Source organism: Schistocerca cancellata, chromosome 1, assembly GCF_023864275.1.
Source record: "Schistocerca cancellata isolate TAMUIC-IGC-003103 chromosome 1, iqSchCanc2.1, whole genome shotgun sequence".
Lineage (NCBI taxonomy): Eukaryota > Metazoa > Arthropoda > Insecta > Orthoptera > Acrididae > Schistocerca > Schistocerca cancellata.
Window position 1 is genome coordinate 78,821,155 of NC_064626.1, and position 21,171 is coordinate 78,842,325.

General features: G+C 39.5%; 1 protein-coding gene across 16 annotated transcripts in view; it reads left to right on the forward strand.

Annotated features, from left to right (window-relative positions):
* The window catches only part of LOC126165466 (uncharacterized), a 229,270-nt gene that overhangs the window by 171,763 nt on the left and 36,336 nt on the right, over nucleotides 1-21,171 (forward strand). For 5 of the 16 annotated variants that reach the window (XM_049920319.1, XM_049920323.1, XM_049920320.1 and 2 more), the window contains 3 exons: nucleotides 4,536-4,685; nucleotides 11,618-11,767; nucleotides 17,606-17,755. In XM_049920319.1, coding sequence (XP_049776276.1) covers nucleotides 4,536-4,685; nucleotides 11,618-11,767; nucleotides 17,606-17,755 — 450 coding nt within the window. The remainder of the gene's footprint in view (nucleotides 1-4,535; nucleotides 4,686-11,617; nucleotides 11,768-17,605; nucleotides 17,756-21,171) is intronic. The other 11 variants (XM_049920321.1, XM_049920324.1, XM_049920327.1 and 8 more) reach the window with 5 other exon arrangements.

Below are 21,171 nucleotides of genomic sequence, written 5' to 3' on the forward strand. Positions count from 1 at the left end.
GGGGGGTGTCCGGATACTTTTGATCACATAATGTATCTGATATCACGCTTTCCAGCCTGCTGCACACAGCTGTGACTCCAACAATGTATGAATGCGCAGACACAGTCATTCGAGGCGATTAAAAGATCACAATCAAACATCGCACTGCTTAAGTGCATGTTGTAATGGTCGCCTGGTCGTAGATATTGCTAATTGCTATAATCGCACTATTTCACTCCCATTTACGGAGCTTGTTAGCACTTGATGTTAGGTTGGTGCCATTAAAATGCATTGTAGTAATCACTGCTGCTTGCTGGATCGCTGCTGTGTCTCGATGTTGATGCTGTCTCTAAATCTGGTTGTCTAGGGTTAAAAACATGAGGTCCCGTGTTTTTTATGTGCTTTTGATGATAAAGAATGAGCGAAACCAACAAATATGTAAACTTCAAATATTTATTACTCTGGTGTCCATCTTAATTCCACTGTCCACCAAAGACCATGACTCAACACAAAGTAGTACTTTCTTTACATGTTCTTTGCATTGTTTATCCACCTCAAACAATAACACACAAACACACTTCACCAAAGTGACATTCCGACTGCCCCTCGACCCTTCTTGCTGCTCGTATTTATAACATTGTCAAAGAACTACTAAAAAGAGATATAGTTTGTAAGTCACATGTACATCTGTTATCATAATTTGTGCAGAAAAGTTATTAATTTGCATCGAGTGACATAATTTAACATGTTATTAAAATGACAGACAGATTTGTTGACTTGACAGAATAATTCTTTGTTACAAAAAGGCCGTTTTTTAGAAGTTTGTCAATTGACTTCTTTAATTTGCATAAATAAGTAAATAACATGAATTATTAAGAATGACATTGGTTTTCGTCTAAAATAGGATTGATTTCGTGAATACTGAGTGAAAACACTCCTAGTGAACAAATAGGTTTACTGGGTGATTTTTATTTAAGGAGATCCAAAATACCTAAGTTGTCCACTATTTTTCGTACTTCATATTAATTATTTAAGATGAACTCAGTGTTTTTACATGATGACATTTGCTGTATCAGTGATCAAGTGGTATTAACTTTTGTGTGGGTCAGTTATTCAGTGTAATTTAATGGGTTGACTGTTTATGGAGACATGTTATGGAATCATTATTAACATACACAATACCTTTGCTATAATCATAAATACTCGTTAGACTGGTTGAATTTGGAGGGTATCGCATACTTCGGTACAGTAAAGCCTTTAATATGTTCCGTTACAATGTCTCTCTTGGTAGTGCTGACACACTTGTCCACCAGTTGTGGTACGTAAAGGTGTGTGGTCGCTGGGTTCCTTGCCAACTAGCAGAAGACCTTATAGAGCAATGAAGAACCGTCTGTGCATCTAAGGATGCACTCTGCAGGAAGCAGTATGTGGATAATGAGGAGGTTATTAATGCAGCAAAACTTTGGCTCCAATGTTTACAAGTAGGGTGGTACCATGCAGGCATACAGGCCCTCCCAGTAAGGTGGCATAAGGCTGTCACACTGAACGGGGATTACGTTACAAAATAGGGTTTCTATCCAAAAGAGTGGGGAGTAAAATGGCGAATTGGAATCCCAAATAAAACCATTCAGGGGGGAAAAAAATGTGTTACACTACTTATTGAACGCCACTTGTAAAACGAGGGTAATGCAATTTAGTTGAATTAAATCATGTGTTACTGATGGGATTTGCTTATGTAATGAGATACTAAAAGTTGTTGATGAATTGTGCTACTTGGCCAGCAGAATAATCAGTGATGGCCAAAGTAAAGGGGATATAAAAGACAATCTGGCCCTAGAACAAAAAGTACGTCTGAAAAAGAGGGATTTCTTAATATCTAATATAGTTCACAGGTGAATGACGAGAAGTCAGTGTACAGCAGGCACAATATTTCAGCAAGTAACCTCGTTGCCATTGAGGTGTGCTGATGAACTGACTGCCTTCAAGCTGGCACAGGTCTTCATCCCCCCCATTCCCGCCTCATCCTCCAACTTCTCGACATACTTAGTAATCTCCTCATCCTGTTCCCTCTTACCACACTTTTTCCATGGTTTGCACACAAGGGGTATGTTTTGGAAGCATCTCCACTGTTGATCCACCTGTTTTTGAAATCAGTTTGTTGTGGGATATCTCCTTCCCTTTCTTAACCAGATTGTGTACAGGTTCCCAGCCTTACTAAGAATGTAGGCACATCAATATTGGTCATCTGTTGTCTGATTTGACTCTTGATAGTTTCTATAATTACACAGTTCCAGAAGTTAAACCTTAGACGGTCATAATCCATTCCATTTAATTCCAATAATCAGTCTTCTGCAAGTGCCGACATGTTAGGCTCTTGCACTCTGGTATGCCGTTGGTCAAAATAGTGATCTAAGACAATATACACTGTCTGACCTTTGTTCATTGTGCCACACTGGCATGGGACTTTTATAGTTCCTGGATTTTTTGTGTCCGTCATTCCTTCACACTACCAAGCGTTGACCGTGGTTTATCTGGCAGGTGAAAAACGGTCTTCACTTGATGTTTGTGTAGATTTCATCCTATATTTGTAGATAATATTCTACAGAATGGAATAAACAGAGTGGCTGCATCCTCCTGAGGGTCTTCTTTGTTTCCACAGACTGCACCTTCAGTGTAGGACATAGGATTCTTCTAATTTCCCTCTCTGCGTAGCTTTTCCACCGAACACTGTCCACTGGTGTATTATTTATTGGTTGAAACTCTCATTGTTGGAGAGGATGCAAGCCATATGCAAAAATGTTTTGAAGACCCTGTTCTCCCATGCCCATTGGTGCCAGCTGTCTGTGTGTAAGCAAAGGTGGTTTGTGTTTTCTTAAGGTATGCACTGTGTTGCAAAGTACCTATTGCTCTTATTTTTACGAATACGTCCAGAAAGTGGAACACCTTGACTTCCATGATAAAATTGGCGTATGGAATTGAGATGTATGAGGAAAGCATTCAGCTTATGTCTTCCTTGTGGCCGTATGGTGAGTGTAACATCAAAATACTGGTAAGAAATTTGATGGTTTTCATTGGGCTGATGCCAGAGCTTGCTTCTCTAAATGTTCCATATACACTTTGGCAACAATCGGTAAGAGTGGACTCCCGATGGCTACTCCTTCTGTCTGTTTGTAGTAACCGCTGTCGAAAAGAAAGTCTTTCAACCTTAAGCCATACCCGAAGGTTTTTTAAATGTCATTGTCATGATTTCAGAGGTTATATTTTTTTATTGCAAATTCTGGATTAAGCCATTTTAAAGCATAAAATTTTTACAAAACTTTTTTTTTTTAAACATGTCAAAATCTTATGCTTGAAAATGGCTTAATGCGGAAACTGTAATCATCAAATAACATTCTAACAACCAAAAACAGGATGATGACATTTAAAAAATTTGTATAAGCTGTGGACCCATATTACGAAAAAGTAAATGGCTGTACATTGGTAATCTGTATGTCAAATCTGTGCCCAATAAGTTCCAGGGATTCTTATAGAAGCAGTCTGTTGAAAAGAGCATCAACATCAAAGCTCACAAGTATGTCAAAATCCCTAAGCTTCAAGTTGTTAAGGCATCCAACAAAATTCACAAAGTTGCAAATATAATGTGGATTTTTCCCAGCCTAAGTGTGTCAGTTTTGACATCAATGTGGCTCACAATTGGGTCTTAAAGCCATCCCTCTTTTTGAATGTTTGGAAGTCATTCAAGTCTCAGTAAAAACTACATTCTTCATTGTAGCTTTCTAACAACTGCATCACACAAGCCAGTTTTTTTTAGAACTGCTATGTGTACATCTCTCGCCTCTCGGTGCAATCAGCGAAATTTTTTGAATCTATTGAAATATGTGTAAGTGAACAGCTGATCAGTTGTGTAAGTGGCTACATTGTTAGTAAAGACCGGGAACCTGCACTTGGTCTGTTTAAGAAGAGGAAGCAGATAGCAAACAACAAATATAACGATCGGGAGAGAAACAGTGGAGGTGTCACCAGTGCTAGTCTGCAGCTTTTAGTCTGTCAGTTCATCAACACGCTACACGACAGCAACCTGATTGCTTGGTAAAATGTTGTTCTCATTGTCCACTCATAACTGCTTGTTTGTCTGTGAACTATTTTATGATGAATTACGAAGGGAAACATTGAAGAATCACATTTTGTAAGGTATTTGACTAGAATGTAGTTGAAATCTGGTAGTACAGAAGAATGCTGAAGATTAGTTGGGTAACATGAGTAAGTAATCGAGAGGAACATAATCAAATTTGGGGGAAAAATAATTTGTGAATATCTTTAGTAAAAGATGTGATCAGTTAAAAGAACAACATCAATTTGATTATAGAGGAAAGTGTAAGGGGTAAAAATTGTAGAGGTAGAACAATGCTTGACTCTAGAAATGAGTTTCACCTGGGTGTAGGTTGCAGTAGCAAAGGAGAAATGGAGAGGCTTGCACAAGAACAGTTATTACATTTGTTTAGTTTCGTATTGTTTGATATGCTCTTACTAAAAGATTTTGTTCATGCCGCTTTCAGATTATAGAAATGGATGTGAAGATAAGGTACTGCCCTTAGTGCCAGGTGAATGTATGCGTAATGGATTGGATGGACCAAATTCCAGAGTGAAAACTAATGTAGCTACAAATAAATCTTATTCGAAAAGCTGTATGCTTTTAAAGCCACAGGGTAATAACTGACACTTTAAACTTCACATAAATTATGTTTGATAAGGGTTTTTATGTTTCATGTCACATAGAATTTTGAAAGCCTAGTATTTATGCATTGCAAATTTGCAAATGTATCTCAGGTCTCTACCTTTAATATGATCAATTGAATTTATCACAATGAAAATTCCTGTTAGATTACAAATTACAGATGTAGTTGAGAGAAAGCATTGATGTCTCATGTGTTCTGACTTAATAACCTTCCTGAGTATGATGCCTTTCTGTACAGCCACATTCATGTTGTAAGCATCCACCAGATTCTTGTACTAACATTTGAAGTTCAGCAGCAATGTTTTCTTTATTATTGTCTGTTTCATTCAATGATATATTTACTTTCAAGCTTAAGATGCAGAGGAGAACCATTGCTTCAATAACAGTGATTCATGAATGGCCCATATGTAAGGTTGTATAACACAGTAGACATCGAATTAAATTGACTAAAGTAGAAAATTTTAAAAAATGCAACTGAGGGAGCTGTAAAATGGGGTTATAGACCCCTGAAAAAGGAGGTAGACAGGCAGTGAAAAATAGCAAAGTGACATTGGCTAGACGAGCCATGTAAGGCTGTAGAGGCATGTGTAACTGGGGGAAAATGAGAGTCTGCATATAGGAAAAGTAGAGGCATCTTTGGAGAAAAGTGATCCAGCTTTGTGAATATCAAGAACTCCCGTGGCAAGGCAGTACTAAGCAAAGAAGTGAAAGAACAAATAAAAACTATGAAGTTTGGCAGTGACAATATAATTCTGTCATAGACAGCAAAAGGATTTTGAAGAGATGTTGAATGTAATGGATATTGTCTTGAGAAGAGGTCACAAAAGTGCTAGGGGTCTTCAGTAAGAAATGCAACACACATTTTTTCTGAGTCTGTATCGGTTGAAAATACGCAGAATTTGGTTTTGGGTCATCGTAGAATATTCCCGCTACCACCCCTATAGTTTGTTGAAGTCCCAATAGGTGGCAGCGCTATATGTTGTCTCAAAATGTTGTCTGTAACAGAGGTGCATTCAAAGCAGTGAGTTATCATTGAGTTTCATTTGGCAGAAAGCCAGAACATTGCAGCCATTCATAGGTGCCTGCAGAATATCTACAGAGACCCATCAGTTAACAAATGCATGAAGAGTCATTGGGTGAGGTGTCTGTCATCATTGCTACAAGGCCATGCTTACCTACACTATGTGATCAAAAGTATCCGGACACCTGGCAGGAAATGACTTTCAAGTTCGTGGCACCCTCCATTGGTAATGCTGGAATTCAATACAGTGTTGGCCCACCTTTGGCCTTGATAACGGCTTCCACTTTTGCAGGCATACGTTCTTTAGGGTTGGCAGCCCAGTCTTCATTGAGTGCTGCGCTGAGAGAAGTATCAGTGTCACCCTGCGAGGCCTTTCACGAAGTCAGTGTTCCAAAATATCAAAAAGGTGTTCTATAGGATTCAGGTCAGGACTCTGTGCAGGCCGTTCCATAACAGGGATGTTATTGTCATGTAACCACTTCGCCACATGCCGTGGTTTATAAACAGGTGCTCGATCATGTTCAAAGATGCAGTTGCCAAACTGCTCTTCAACATGGGAAGCAAGAAGGTGCTTCAAACATCAATGTAGGCCTGTTCTGTGACAGTGCCATGCAAAACAACAAGGGGTGCAAGCCATCTCCATGAAAAGCATTACCACACTGTAACACCACCGCCTCCAAATTTTACTTTTGGCTCTAAATACGCTTGCAAATGACATTCACCGGGCAATCGCCATACTCACACTGTGCCATCTGTTCGCCACATTGTGTACCGTGATTCGCCACTCCACACAATGTTTTTCCACTGCTCAATCGTCCAGTGTTTACGCTCCTTACACCAAGCGAGGCGTCGTTTGGCATTTAATGGCTCGATGTGTGGCTTTTGATCAGCCGCACAACCGTGAAATAAAAGTTTTCTCACCTACTGCCTAAATGTCATAGTACTTGCAGTGGATACTGATGCAGTCTGGAATTCCTGTGTGATGGTCTGGATAGATGTCTGCCTATTACACATTACGAGCCTCTTCAACTGTCAGCGGTCTCTGTCAGTCAACACACTAGGTTGGCCTGTACGCTTTTGTGATGTACGTGTCCCTTCATGTTTCCACTTCACTATCACATTGGAAACAGTGGACCTGTGGATGTTCACGAGTGTGGAAATCTTGTGTACGGACGTACAACATGAGTGACACCGTATCACCTGACAACATTAGAAGTCCGTGCGTTTCGCAGAGTCCCCCATTGGGCTCTCTCACGATGTCTAATGACTACTGAGGTCACTGATATGGAGTACCTGGCAGTAGGTGGCAGCACAATGCACCTAATATGAAAAACGTATGTGTGTGGGGGGTGTCCGGATACTTTTGATCACATAATGTATCTGATATCACGCTTTCCAGCCTGCTGCACACAGCTGTGACTCCAACAATGTATGAATGCGCAGACACAGTCATTCGAGGCGATTAAAAGATCACAATCAAACATCGCACTGCTTAACTGCATGTTGTAATGGTCGCCTGGTCGTAGATATTGCTAATTGCTATAATCGCACTATTTCACTCCCATTTACAGAGCTTGTTAGCACTTGATGTTAGGTTGGTGCCATTAAAATGCATTGTAGTAATCACTGCTGCTTGCTGTCTCGATGTTGATGCTGTCTCTAAATCTGGTTGTCTAGGGTTAAAAACATGAGGTCCCGTGTTTTTTATGTGCTTTTGATGATAAAGAATGAGTGAAACCAACAAATATGTAAACTTCAAATATTTATTACTCTGGTGTCCATCTTAATTCCACTGTCCACCAAAGACCATGACTCAACACAAAGTAGTACTTTCTTTACATGTTTTTTGCATTGTTTATCCGCCTCAAACAATAACACACAAACACACTTTACCAAAGTGACATTCCGACTGCCCCTCGACCCTTCTTATTGCTCGTATTTATAACATTGTCAAAGAACTACTAAAAAGTGATATAGTTTATAAGTCACATGTACATCTGTTATCTTAATTTGTGCAGAAAAGTTATTAATTTGCATCGAGTGACATAATTTAACATGTTATTAAAATGACAGACAGATTTGTTGACTTGACAGAATAATTCTTTGTTACAAAAAGGCCGTTTTTTAGAAGTTTGTCAATTGATACCTTTAATTTGCATAAATAAGTAAATAACATGAATTATTAAGAATGACATTGGTTTTCGTCTAAAATAGGATTGATTTCGTGAATACTGAGTGAAAATGCTCCTAGTGAACAAATATGTTTACTGGGTGATTTTTATTTAAGGAGATCCAAAATACCTAAGTTGTCCACTATTTTTCGTAATTCATATTAATTATTTAAGATGAACTCAGTGTTTTTACATGATGACATTTGCTGTATCAGTGATCAAGTGGTATTAACTTTTGTGTGGGTCAGTTATTCAGTGTAATTTAATGGGTTGACTGTTTATGGAGACATGTTATGGAATCATTATTAACATACACAATACCTTTGCTATAATCATAAATACTCGTTAGACTGGTTGAATTTGGAGGGTATCGCATACTTCGGTGCAGTAAAGCCTTTAATATGTTCCATTACAATGTCTCTCTTGGTAGTACTGACACACTTGTCCACCAGTTGTGGTACGTAAAGGTGTGTGGTCGCTGGGTTCCTTGCCAACTAGCAGAAGACCTTATAGAGCAATGAAGAACCGTCTGTGCATCTAAGGATGCACTCTGCAGGAAGCAGTATGTGGATAATGAGGAGGTTATTAATGCAGCAAAACTTTGGCCCCAATGTTTACAAGTAGGGTGGTACCATCCAGGCATACAGGCCCTCCCAGTAAGGTGGCATAAGGCTGTCACACTGAACGGGGATTACGTTACAAAATAGGGTTTCCATCCAAAAGAGTGGGGAGTAAAATGGCGAATTGGAATGCCAAATAAAACCATTCAGGGGGGAAAAACGTGTTACACTACTTATTGAATGCCACTTGTAAAACGAGGGTAATGCAATGTAGTTGAATTAAATCATGTGTTACTGATGGAATTTGCTTATGTAATGAGATACTAAAAGTTGTTGATGAATTGTGCTACTTGGCCAGCAAAATAATCAGTGATGGCCAAAGTAAAGGGGATATAAAAGACAATCTGACCCTAGAACAAAAAGCACGTCTGAAAAAGAGGGATTTCTTAATATCTAATATAGTTCACAGGTGAATGACGAGAAGTCAGTGTACAGCAGGCACAATATTTCAGCAAGTAACCTCGTTGCCATTGAGGTGTGCTGATGAACTGACTGCCTTCAAGCTGGCACAGGTCTTCATCCCCCCCATACCCGCCTCATCCTCCAACTTCTCGACATAATTAGTAATCTCCTCATCCCGTTCCCTCTTACCACACTTTTTCCGTGGTTTGCACACAGGGGTATGTTTTGGAAGCATCTCCACTGTTGATCCACCTGTTTTTGAAATCAGTTTGTTGTGGGACATCTCCTTCCCTTTCTTAACCAGATTGTGTACAGGTTCCCAGCCTTGCTAAGAATGTAGGCACTATCAATATTGGTCATCTGTTGTCTGATTCGACTCTTGATAGTTTCTATAATTACACAGTTCCAGAAGTTAAACCTTAGATGGTCATAATCCATTCCATTTAATTCCAATAATCAGTCTTCTGCAAGTGCCGACATGTTAGGCTCTTGCACCCTGGTATGCCGTTGGTCAAAATAGTGATCTAAGACAATATACACTGTCTGACCTTTGTTCATTGTGCCACACTGGCATGGGACTTTTATAGTTCCTGGATTTTTTGTGTCCGTCATTCCTTCACACTACCAAGCGTTGACCGTGGTTTATCTGGCAGGTGAAAAACGGTCTTCACTTGATGTTTGTGTAGATTTCATCCTATATTTGTAGATAATATTCTACAGAATGGAATAAACAGAGTGGCTGCATCCTCCTGAGGGTCTTCTTTGTTTCCACAGACTGCACCTTCAGTGTAGGACATAGGATTCTTCTAATTTCCCTCTCTGCGTAGCCTTTCCACCGAACACTGTCCACTGGTGTATTATTTATTGGTTGAAACTCTCATTGTTGGAGAGGATGCAAGCCATATGCAAAAATGTTTTGAAGACCCTGTTCTCCCATGCCAATTGGTGCCAGCTGTCTGTGTGCAAGCAAAGGTGGTTTGTGTTTTCTTAAGGTACACACTGTAATGCAAAGTACCTATTGCTCTTATTTTTACGAATACGTCCAGAAAGTGGAACACCTTGACTTCCATGATAAAATTGGTGTATGGAATTGAGATGTATGAGGAAAGCATTCAGCTTATGTCTTCCTTGTGGCCGTATGGTGAGTGTGACATCAAAATACTGGTAAGAAATTTGATGGTTTTCATTGGGCTGATGCCAGAGCTTGCTTATCTAAATGTTCCATATACACTTTGGCAACAATCGGTAAGAGTGGACTCCCGATGGCTACTCCTTCTGTCTGTTTGTAGTAACCGCTGTCGAAAAGAAAGTCTTTCAACCTTAAGCCATACCCGAAGGTTTTTTAAATGTCATTGTCATGATTTCAGAGGTTATATTTTTTTTTATTGCAAATTCTGGATTAAGCCATTTTAAAGCATAAGATTTTTACAAAACTTTTTTTTTTTTTAAACATGTCAAAATCGTATGCTTGAAAATGGTTTAATGCGGAAACTGTAATCATCAAATAACATTCTAACAACCAAAAACAGGATGATGACATTTAAAAAATTTGTATAAGCTGTGGACCCATATTACGAAAAAGTAAATGGCTGTACATTGGTAATCTGTATGTCAAATCTGTGCCCAAGAAGTTCCAGGGATTCTTACAGAAGCAGTCTGTTGAAAAGAGCATCAACATCAAAGCTCACAAGTATGGCAAAATCCCTAAGCTTCAAGTTGTTAAGGCATCCAACAAAATTCACAAAGTTGCAAATATAATGTGGATTTTTCCCAGCCTAAGGGTATTCAACCAGTGGGTCAGTTTTGACATCAATGTGGCTCACAATTGGGTCTTAAAGCCATCCCTCTTTTTGAATGTTTGGAAGTCATTCAAGTCTCAGTAAAAACTACGTTCTCCATCGTAACTTTCTAACAACTGCATCTCACAAGCCAGTTTTTTTTTAGAACTGCTATGTGTACATCTCTCGCCTCTTGGTGCAATCAGCGAAATTCTTTGAATCTATTGAAATATGTGTAAGTGAACAGCTGATCAGTTGTGTAAGTGACTACATTGTTAGTAAAGACCGGGAACCTGCACTTGGTCTGTTTAAGAAGAGGAAGCAGATAGCAAACAACAAATATAACGATCGGGAGAGAAACAGTGGAGGTGTCACCAGTGCTAGTCCCCAGCTTTTAGTTTGTCAGTTTATCAACATGCTACACGACAGCAACCTGATTGCTTGGTAAAATGTTGTGCCCATTGTCCACTCATAACTGCTTGTTTGTCTGTGAACTATTTTATGATGAATTACGAAGGGAAACATTGAAGAATCACATTTTGTAAGGTATTTGACTAGAATGTAGTTGAAATCTGGTAGTACAGAAGAATGCTGAAGATTAGTTGGGTAACATGAGTAAGTAATCGAGAGGAACATAATCAAATTTGGGGGAAAAATAATTTGTGAATATCTTTAGTAAAAGATGTGATCAGTTAAAAGAACAACATCAATTTGATTATAGAGGAAAGTGTAAGGGGTAAAAATTGTAGAGGTAGAACAATGCTTGACTCTAGAAATGTGTTTCACCTGGGTGTAGGTTGCAGTAGCGAAGGAGAAATGGAGAGGCTTGCACAACAACAGTTATTACATTTGTTTAGTTTCATATTGTTTGATATGCTCTTACTAAAAGATTTTGTTCATGCCTCTTTCAGATCATAGAAATGGATGTGAAGATAAGGTACTGCCCTTAGTGCCAGGTGAATGTATGCGTAATGGATTGGATGGACCAAATTCCAGAATGAAAACTAATGTAGCTACAAATAAATCTGATTCAAAAAGCTGTATGCTTTCAAAGCCACAGGGTAATAATAACTAACACTTTAAACTTCACATAAATTATGTTTGATAAGGGTTTTTATGTTTCATGTCACATAGAATTTCGAAAGCCTAGTATTTATGCATTGCAAATTTGTAAATGTATCTCAGGTCTCTACCTTTAATATGATCAATTGAATTTATCACAATGAAAATTCCTGTTAGATTACAAATTACAGATGTAGTTGAGAGAAAGCATTGATGTCTCATGTGTTCTGACTTAATAACCTTCCTGAGTATGATGCCTTTCTGTACAGCCACATTCATGTTGTAAGCATCCACCAGATTCTTGTACTAACATTTGAAGTTCAGCAGCAATGTTTTCTTTATTATTGTCTGTTTCATTCATTGATATATTTACTTTCAAGCTTAAGATGCAGAGGAGAACCATTGCTTCAATAACAATGATTCATGAATGGCCCATATGTAAGGTTGTATAACACAGTAGACATCGAATTAAATTGACTAAAGGAGAAAATTTTAAAAAATGCAACCTAGGGAGCTGTAAAATGGGGTTATAGACCCCTGAAAAAGGAGGTAGACAGGCAGTGAAAAATAGCAAAGTGACAATGGCTAGACGAGCCATGTAAGGCTGTAGAGGCATGTGTAACTGGGGGAAAATGAGAGTCTGCATATAGGAGAAAAGTGATCCAGCTTTGTGAATATCAAGAACTCCCGTGGCAAGGCAGTACTAAGCAAAGAAGTGAAAGAACAAATAAAAACTATGAAGTTTGGCAGTGGCAATATAATTCTGTCGTAGACAGCAAAAGGATTTTGAAGAGATGTTGAATGTAATGGATATTGTCTTGAGAAGAGGTCACAAAAGTGCTAGGGGTCTTCAGTAAGAAATGCAACACACATTTTTTCTGAGTCTGTATCGGTTGAAAATACGCAGAATTTGGTTTTGGGTCATCGTAGAATATTCCCGCTACCACCCCTATAGTTTGTTGAAGTCCCAATAGGTGGCAGCGCTATATGTTGTCTCAAAATGGTGTCTGTAACAGAGGTGCATTCAAAGCAGTGGGTTATCATTGAGTTTCATTTGGCAGAAAGCCAGAACATTGCAGACATTCATAGGTGCCTGCAGAATATCTACAGAGACCCATCAGTTAACAAATGCATGAAGAGTCATTGGGTGAGGTGTCTGTCATCATTGCTACAAGGCCATGCTTACCTACACTGTGTGACCAAAAGTATCCGGACACCTGGCAGGAAATGACTTTCAAGTTCGTGGCACCCTCCATTGGTAATACTGGAATTCAATACAGTGTTGGCCCACCTTTGGCCTTGATAACGGCTTCCACTTTTGCAGGCATACGTTCTTTAGGGTTGGCAGCCCAGTCTTCATTGAGTGCTGCGCTGAGAGAAGTATCAATGTCACCCTGCGAGGCCTTTCACGAAGTCAGTGTTCCAAAACATCAAAAAGGTGTTCTATAGGATTCAGGTCAGGACTCTGTGCAGGCCGGTCCATACCAGGGATGTTATTGTCATGTAACCACTTCGCCACATGCCGTGATTTATAAACAGGTGCTCGATCATGTTCAAAGATGCAGTTGCCAAACTGCTCTTCAACATGGGAAGCAAGAAGGTGCTTCAAACATCAATGTAGGCCTGTTCTGTGACAGTGCCATGCAAAACAACAAGGGGTTCAAGCCATCTCCATGAAAAGTATTACCACACTGTAACACCACCGCCTCCAAATTTTACTTTTGGCTCTAAATACGCTGGCAAATGACATTCACCGGGCAATCACCATACTCACACTGTGCCATCTGATCGCCACATTGTGTACCGTGATTCGCCACTCCACACAATGTTTTTCCACTGCTCAATCGTCCAGTGTTTACACTCCTTACACCAAGCGAGGTGTCGTTTGGCATGTAATGGCTTGATGTGTGGCTTTTGAGCAGCCGCACGACCGTGAAATAAAAGTTTTCTCACCTCCTGCCTAAATGTCATAGTACTTGCAGTGGATACTGATGCAGTCTGGAATTCCTGTGTGATGGTCTGGATAGATGTCTGCCTATTACACATTACGAGCCTCTTCAACTGCCAGCGGTCTCTGTCAGTCAACACACTAGGTTGGCCTGTACGCTTTTGTGATGTACGTGTCCCTTCATGTTTCCACTTCACTATCACATTGGAAACAGTGGACCTGTGGATGTTCACGAGTGTGGAAATCTTGTGTACGGACGTACAACACGAGTGACACCGTATCACCTGACAACGTTAGAAGTCCGTGAGTTTCGCAGAGTCCCCCATTGGGCTCTCTCACGATGTCTAATGACTACTGAGGTCACTGATATGGAGTACCTGGCAGTAGGCGGCAGCACAATGCACCTAATATGAAAAACGTATGTGTGTGGAGGGTGTCCGGATACTTTTGATCACATAATGTATCTGATATCACGCTTTCCAGCCGGCTGCACACAGCTGTGACTCCAACAATGTATGAATGCGCAGACACAGTCATTCGAGGTGATTAACAGATCACAATCAAACATCGCGCTGCTTAACTGCATGTCTCTCTTGGGAGTGCTGTCACACTTGTCCACCAGTTGTGGTACGTAAAGGTGTGTGGTCGCTGGGTTCCTTGCCAACTAGCAGAAGACCTTATAGAGCATTGAAGAACAGTCTGTGCATCTAAGGATGCACTCTGCAGGAAGCAGTATGTGGATAATGAGGAGGTTATTAATGCGGCAAAACTTTGGCCCCAATGTTTACAAGTAGGGTGGTACCATGCAGGCATACAGCCCCTCCCAGTAAGGTGGCATAAGGCTGTCACAGTGAACGGGGATTACGTTACAAAATAGGGTTTCTATCCAAAAGAGTGGGGAGTAAAATGGCGAATTGGAATCCCAAATAAAACCATTCAGGGGGGAAAAAATGTGTTACACTACTTATTGAATGCCCCTTGTAAAACGAGGGTAATGCAATGTAGTTGAATAAAATCATGTGTTACTGATGGAATTTGAATATGTAATGAGATACTAAAAGTTGTTGATGAATTGTGCTACTTGGCCAGCAAAATAATCAGTGATGGCCAAAGTAAAGGGGATATAAAAGACAATCTGACCCTAGAACAAAAAGCACGTCTGAAAAAGAGGGATTTCTTAATATCTAATATAGTTCACAGGTGAATGACGAGAAGTCAGTGTACAGCAGGCACAATATTTCAGCAAGTAACCTCGTTGCTATTGAGGTGTACTGATGAACTGACTGCCTTCAAGCTGGCACAGGTCTTCATCCCCCCCATACCCGCCTCATCCTCCAACTTCTCGACATAATTAGTAATCTCCTCATCCCGTTCCCTCTTACCACACTTTTTCCGTGGTTTGCACACAGGGGTATGTTTTGGAAGCATCTCCACTGTTGATCCACCTGTTTTTGAAATCAGTTTGTTGTGGGACATCTCCTTCCCTTTCTTAACCAGATTGTGTACAGGTTCCCAGCCTTGCTAAGAATGTAGGCACTATCAATATTGGTCATCTGTTGTCTGATTCGACTCTTGATAGTTTCTATAATTACATAGTTCCAGAAGTTAAACCTTAGATGGTCATAATCCATTCCATTTAATTCCAATAATCAGTCTTCTGCAAGTGCCGACATGTTAGGCTCTTGCACCCTGGTATGCCGTTGGTCAAAATAGTGATCTAAGACAATATACACTGTCTGACCTTTGTTCATTGTGCCACACTGGCATGGGACTTTTATAGTTCCTGGATTTTTTGTGTCCGTCATTCCTTCACACTACCAAGCGTTGACCGTGGTTTATCTGGCAGGTGAAAAACGGTCTTCACTTGATGTTTGTGTAGATTTCATCCTATATTTGTAGATAATATTCTACAGAATGGAATAAACAGAGTGGCTGCATCCTCCTGAGGGTCTTCTTTGTTTCCACAGACTGCACCTTCAGTGTAGGACATAGGATTCTTCTAATTTCCCTCTCTGCGTAGCCTTTCCACCGAACACTGTCCACTGGTGTATTATTTATTGGTTGAAACTCTCATTGTTGAAGAGGATGCAAGCCATATGCAAAAATGTTTTGAAGACCCTGTTCTCCCATGCCCATTGGTGCCAGCTGTCTGTGTGTAAGCAAAGGTGGTTTGTGTTTTCTTAAGGTACACACTGTGATGCAAAGTACCTATTGCTCTTGTTTTTACGAATACGTCCAGAAAGTGGAACACCTTGACTTCCATGATAAAAATGGTGTATGGAATTGAGATGTATGAGGAAAGCATTCAGCTTATGTCTTCCTTGTGGCCGTATGGTGAGTGTAACATCAAAATACTGGTAAGAAATTTGATGGTTTTCATTGGGCTGATGCCAGAGCTTGCTTCTCTAAATGTTCCATATACACTTTGGCAACAATCGGTAAGAGTGTACTCCCGATGGCTACTCCTGTCTGTTTGTAGTAACCGCTGTCGAAAAGAAAGTCTTTCAACCTTAAGCCATACCCGAAGGTTTTTTAAATGTCATTGTCATGATTTCAGAGGTTATATTTTTTTATTGCAAATTCTGGATTAAGCCATTTTAAAGCATAAGATTTTTACCAAACTATTTTTTTTTTTTTTTTTTTTTTTTTAACATGTCAAAATCTTATGCTTGAAAATGGCTTAATGCGGAAACTGTAATCATCAAATAACATTCTAACAACCAAAAACAGGATGATGACATTTAAAAAATTTGTATAAGCTGTGGACCCATATTACGAAAAAGTAAATGGCTGTACATTGGTAATCTGTATGTCAAATCTGTGCCCAATAAGTTCCAGGGATTCTTATAGAAGCAGTCTGTTGAAAAGAGCATCAACATCAAAGCTCACAAGTATGTCAAAATCCCTAAGCTTCAAGCTGTTAAGGCATCCAACAAGATTCATAAAGTTGCAAATATAATGTGGATTTTTCCCAGCCTAAGGGTATTCAACCAGTGTGTCAGTTTTGACATCAATGTGGCTCACAATTGGGTCTTAAAGCCATCCCTCTTTTTGAATGTTTGGAAGTCATTCAAGTCTCAGTATAAACTACGTTCTCCATCATAGCTTTCTAACAACTGCATCTCACAAGCCAGTTTTTTTTAGAACTGCTATGTGTACATCTCTCGCCTCTTGGTGCAATCAGTGAAATTCTTTGAATCTTTTGAAATATGTGTAAGTGAACAGCTGATCAGTTGTGTAAGTGGCTACATTGCTAGTAAAGACCGGGAACCTGCACTTGATCTGTTTAAGAAGAGGAAGCAGATAGCAAACAACAAATATAACGATCGGGAGAGAAACAGTGGAGGTGTCACCAGTGCTAGTCCGCAGCTTTTAGTCTGTCAGTTCATCAACACGCTACACGACAGCAACCTGATTGCTTGGTAAAATGTTGTGCTTATTGTCCACTCATGACTGCTTGTTTGTCTGTGAACTATTTTATGATGAATTACGAAGGGAAACATTGAAGAATCACATTTTGTAACGTATTTGACTAGAATGTAGTTGAAATCTGGTAGTACAGAAGAATGCTGAAGATTAGTTGGGTAAAATGAGTAAGTAATTGAGAGGAACGTAATCAAATTTGGGGGAAAAATAATTTGTGAATATCTTTAGTAAAAGATGTGATCAGTTGAAAGAACAGCATCAATTTGATTATAGAGGAAAGTGTAAGGGGTAAAAATTGTAGAGGTAGAACAATGCTTGACTCTAGAAATGAGTTTCACCTGGGTGTAGGTTGCAGTAGCAAAGGAGAAATGGAGAGGCTTGCACAAGAACAGCTATTACATTTGTTTAGTTTCGTATTGTTTGATATGCTCTTACTAAAAGATTTTGTTCGTGCCTCTTTCAGATTATAGAAATGGATGTGAAGATAAGGTACTGCCCTTAGCGCCAGGTGAATGCATGCGTAATGGATTGGATGGACCAAATTCCAGAGTGAAAACTAATGTAGCTACAAATAAATCTTATTCAAAAAGCTGTATGCTTTTAAAGCCACAGGGTAATAACTGACACTTTAAACTTCACATAAATTATGTTTGATAAGGGTTTTCATGTTTCATGTCACATAGAATTTCGAAAGCCTAGTATTTATGCATTGCAAATTTGTAAATGTATCTCAGGTCTCTACCTTTAATATGATCAATTGAATTTATCACAATGAAAATTCCTGTTAGATTACAAATTACAGATGTAGTTGAGAGAAAGCATTGATGTCTCATGTGTTCTGACTTAATAACCTTCCTGAGTATGATGCCTTTCTGTACAGCCACATTCATGTTGTAAGCATCCACCAGATTCTTGTACTAACATTTGAAGTTCAGCAGCAATGTTTTCTTTATTATTGTCCGTTTCATTCAATGATACATTTACTTTTAAGCTTAAGTTGCAGAGGAGACACATTGCTTCGATAACAGTGATTCAAGTATGGCCTATATGTTAGGTTGTATAACACAGTAGACATTGAATTAAATTGACTAGAGGAGAAAATTTGTAAAAAAATGCAGCTGAGGGAGTTGAATGATGTTATTATAGACCTCTAAAAAATGAGATAGACAGGAAATGAAAAATAGCAAAGTTGGATTGGTTTGACGAGTAATGTAAGGCTGTAGAGGCGTGCATAACTGGGGGGAAAAGAGAGTTTGTGTATAGGAAAACAAGAGGCATCTTTGGAGAAAAGTGATCCAGCTTTGCGAATGTCAAGAACTCCTGTGACAAGGCAGTACTAAGCAAAGAAATGAAAGAACAAATAAAAACTTTGAATTTTAGCAGTGACAATATAATTCTGTCATAGACAGCAAAAGGATTTTGATGAGATGTTGAATGGAATGGATATTGTCTTGTGAAGAGGTGACAAAAGTGCTAGGCATGTGCAGTAAGTAATGCAACACATATTTTTCCTCAATCTATATCGGTTGAAAATACGCGGAATGTATGTCAGTTAGAACATCAGTGTGGCTCTCAGTTGGCGTGTAAAGCCATCCCTCTTTGTTAATGTGTGGAAGTCATTCAAGTGTTAGTAAAATCTATGCTCTCTGTTGTAGCTTTTTAACAACTGCATCTCACAAGCCAGATTCTTTGAGATCTGCCATGTCTTCATCTTCTGTCTTTTGCTGCAATCAGTGTAGGTCTTTGAATCTATTGAAATTTGAATAAGTGAACAGCTGATCAATTGTGGCTACATTCATAGTAATGGCTAGGAACCTGCACTTAGTCTGATTAAGAAGAAGAAGAAGAAGAAGAAGGATATATCACACCACAAATATGACTCTTAGGGCTGTTGCAGCAACAGTGAAGATGAAGATGCCACTAGTTGTAGTCCCCGGGTGCTGATGGCAGACTGAGTGTGGTGGTGGGGTTGGGGGCAAATACTTGGTTACTTGCTGTGCACCTACTCCGGGGTGTGAATTATGATGTAGTGGCAGGTTGGAGGGATGAGGAGGAGATAAAAGCCGTGAAACGCCTTCCAGGCAGTCAGTTCATCAGCACAGTAGATGATGACAACATGGTTGCTTGGCTATATATCACACCCATTGTCCACTAATGTCTGGCTGTTTGCCTGTGAAATATTTTACGTTAAGTTACACATCGAGAAGTTCAAGAACCTTTACTCCGAAGGTATATGTCTAGAATGTTGTTTGAAATCTGGTACTACGGAAGAACACTGAAGATTAGATGGGCAGATCAAGTTACCTAACAGGGAGGTTGTGTATCACATTGGAAAAAAAAACAAATATGTGACAAAAATTCACTAAAACAAGTGATTGATTAATAGAACTCATTCTAAGGCACAAGCAGTCTCAGTTTGGCTATGGGGGGAGGAAAGTGTAGTACTTACTGTAGAAGGAGTCCAAGGCTTCACTTTAGAAACCAGGGTCAAATGGATAACGGTTGTAGTAGCTATGGATAGATGAGGCTTACACAGGATACAGTAGTGTAACAACAACAACAACAACAACAACAACTGTTGTTTTATTTGTTTGGTTACATTTCTTACAATATGCTAATAATGAAATATTTTGTTCATGCTTCTTTACAGATCACAGAAATGGATGTGAATATAAGGTACTGCACATAGTGCCAGGAGAGTGCATGCGTAGTAGACTAGTTGGACCAAATTCTAGTGTGAAAACTGATGTGGCTGCAAATAAATCTCATTCACAAAGCTCAAAGCTGTCAAAGCATCGGACTAAAAATTGACACTTTGAATTAAACAAAAATTGTATATGATAACAAGTGTTTATGATTCATGACAGACACTGAACAGCCTGGTACCAAGTGGCTATAATTAATGTGCAGCTACTCACAGATGTCTAGTGTGGGCTGTAATTATCGTATAGCAGCAAAACTCGGTACATATGCTAATACATTATTGCAGAACTGATTACAGTGGTAAGAAACATTAGTTCCAGTTGTGGCCACCAGGTCGAAATCTGGTGCTGTACAGTTTGCATCACAGTGTGACATCTGCACTGTCATTTGACAAATCGTAACGTGGGTGAAGAGAACGGCTATCATGTAGAGAGACCGTGCGCTGTTAGTGGAACTGTTTCATGTGAATGCCAGTGATTACAGGGCTTCATTGAGAGAGCATTTCTGACTGAAAGATCAGAGGAGATGGCTGATTTCATTAAAAGAATATGATAATGAAATTGAGAAACACAGGTGACCTTCATGTAGCCTGTGGAAGAGGAAAGCGTCCTATACCAGTGGAAGTTATTGACTTTTGCTGTTGTTTCAACTGACTAAGTAACATGTGCTTGGATAGTGTTATTGCTGGTGCAGTGTCATGAGAATTGTCGATCCCATGGTCAACAGTATGGAAAATTTTATGGTCTGTTTTACAATAGTACCCATACAAGATCGATGGTGCAGCATCTGAAACTTTATGATCCACTGCAATGTTCCGAATTTGTTCTCGGATGCCTGGCATGGATCAAGGTTGATGAAATGTGGCTGGGCAATATTCTATGGAGTGGCGAGGCACATTTTACATAAGGGAATGCTGTGATATGCAGAACTGCCAAATTTCAGGTACTGTTATTCCTCATGCTGTGCTGGAAGAGCAATTGCGCTCACTGTTTGTGACTATGTGGTGTGGATTCACAAACACCTTTATTATCGGTTCTTTCTTCTTTGAAAAGAGTACACCCAGAGGGCCTGTCAGATGTAGTACTGCGACATCTGCACGTAATCAAGACCTCCTTGTACAGCATGTGATTCCTGCTTTGGAAGAGCACAGCTGTGTGAAACCACTGTTTTTATGCAATATGGGGCAACATCTCATGTTGTTTACCCAGTGAAAGATCTGTTTAATACAACCTTCTATGAATGTGTTACCTCTAGAGGTTTTCCAGATGCATGGCCTGCAAGATCACATGATGTAAACCCATGTGAATTTTGGCTCTGAGGATATGT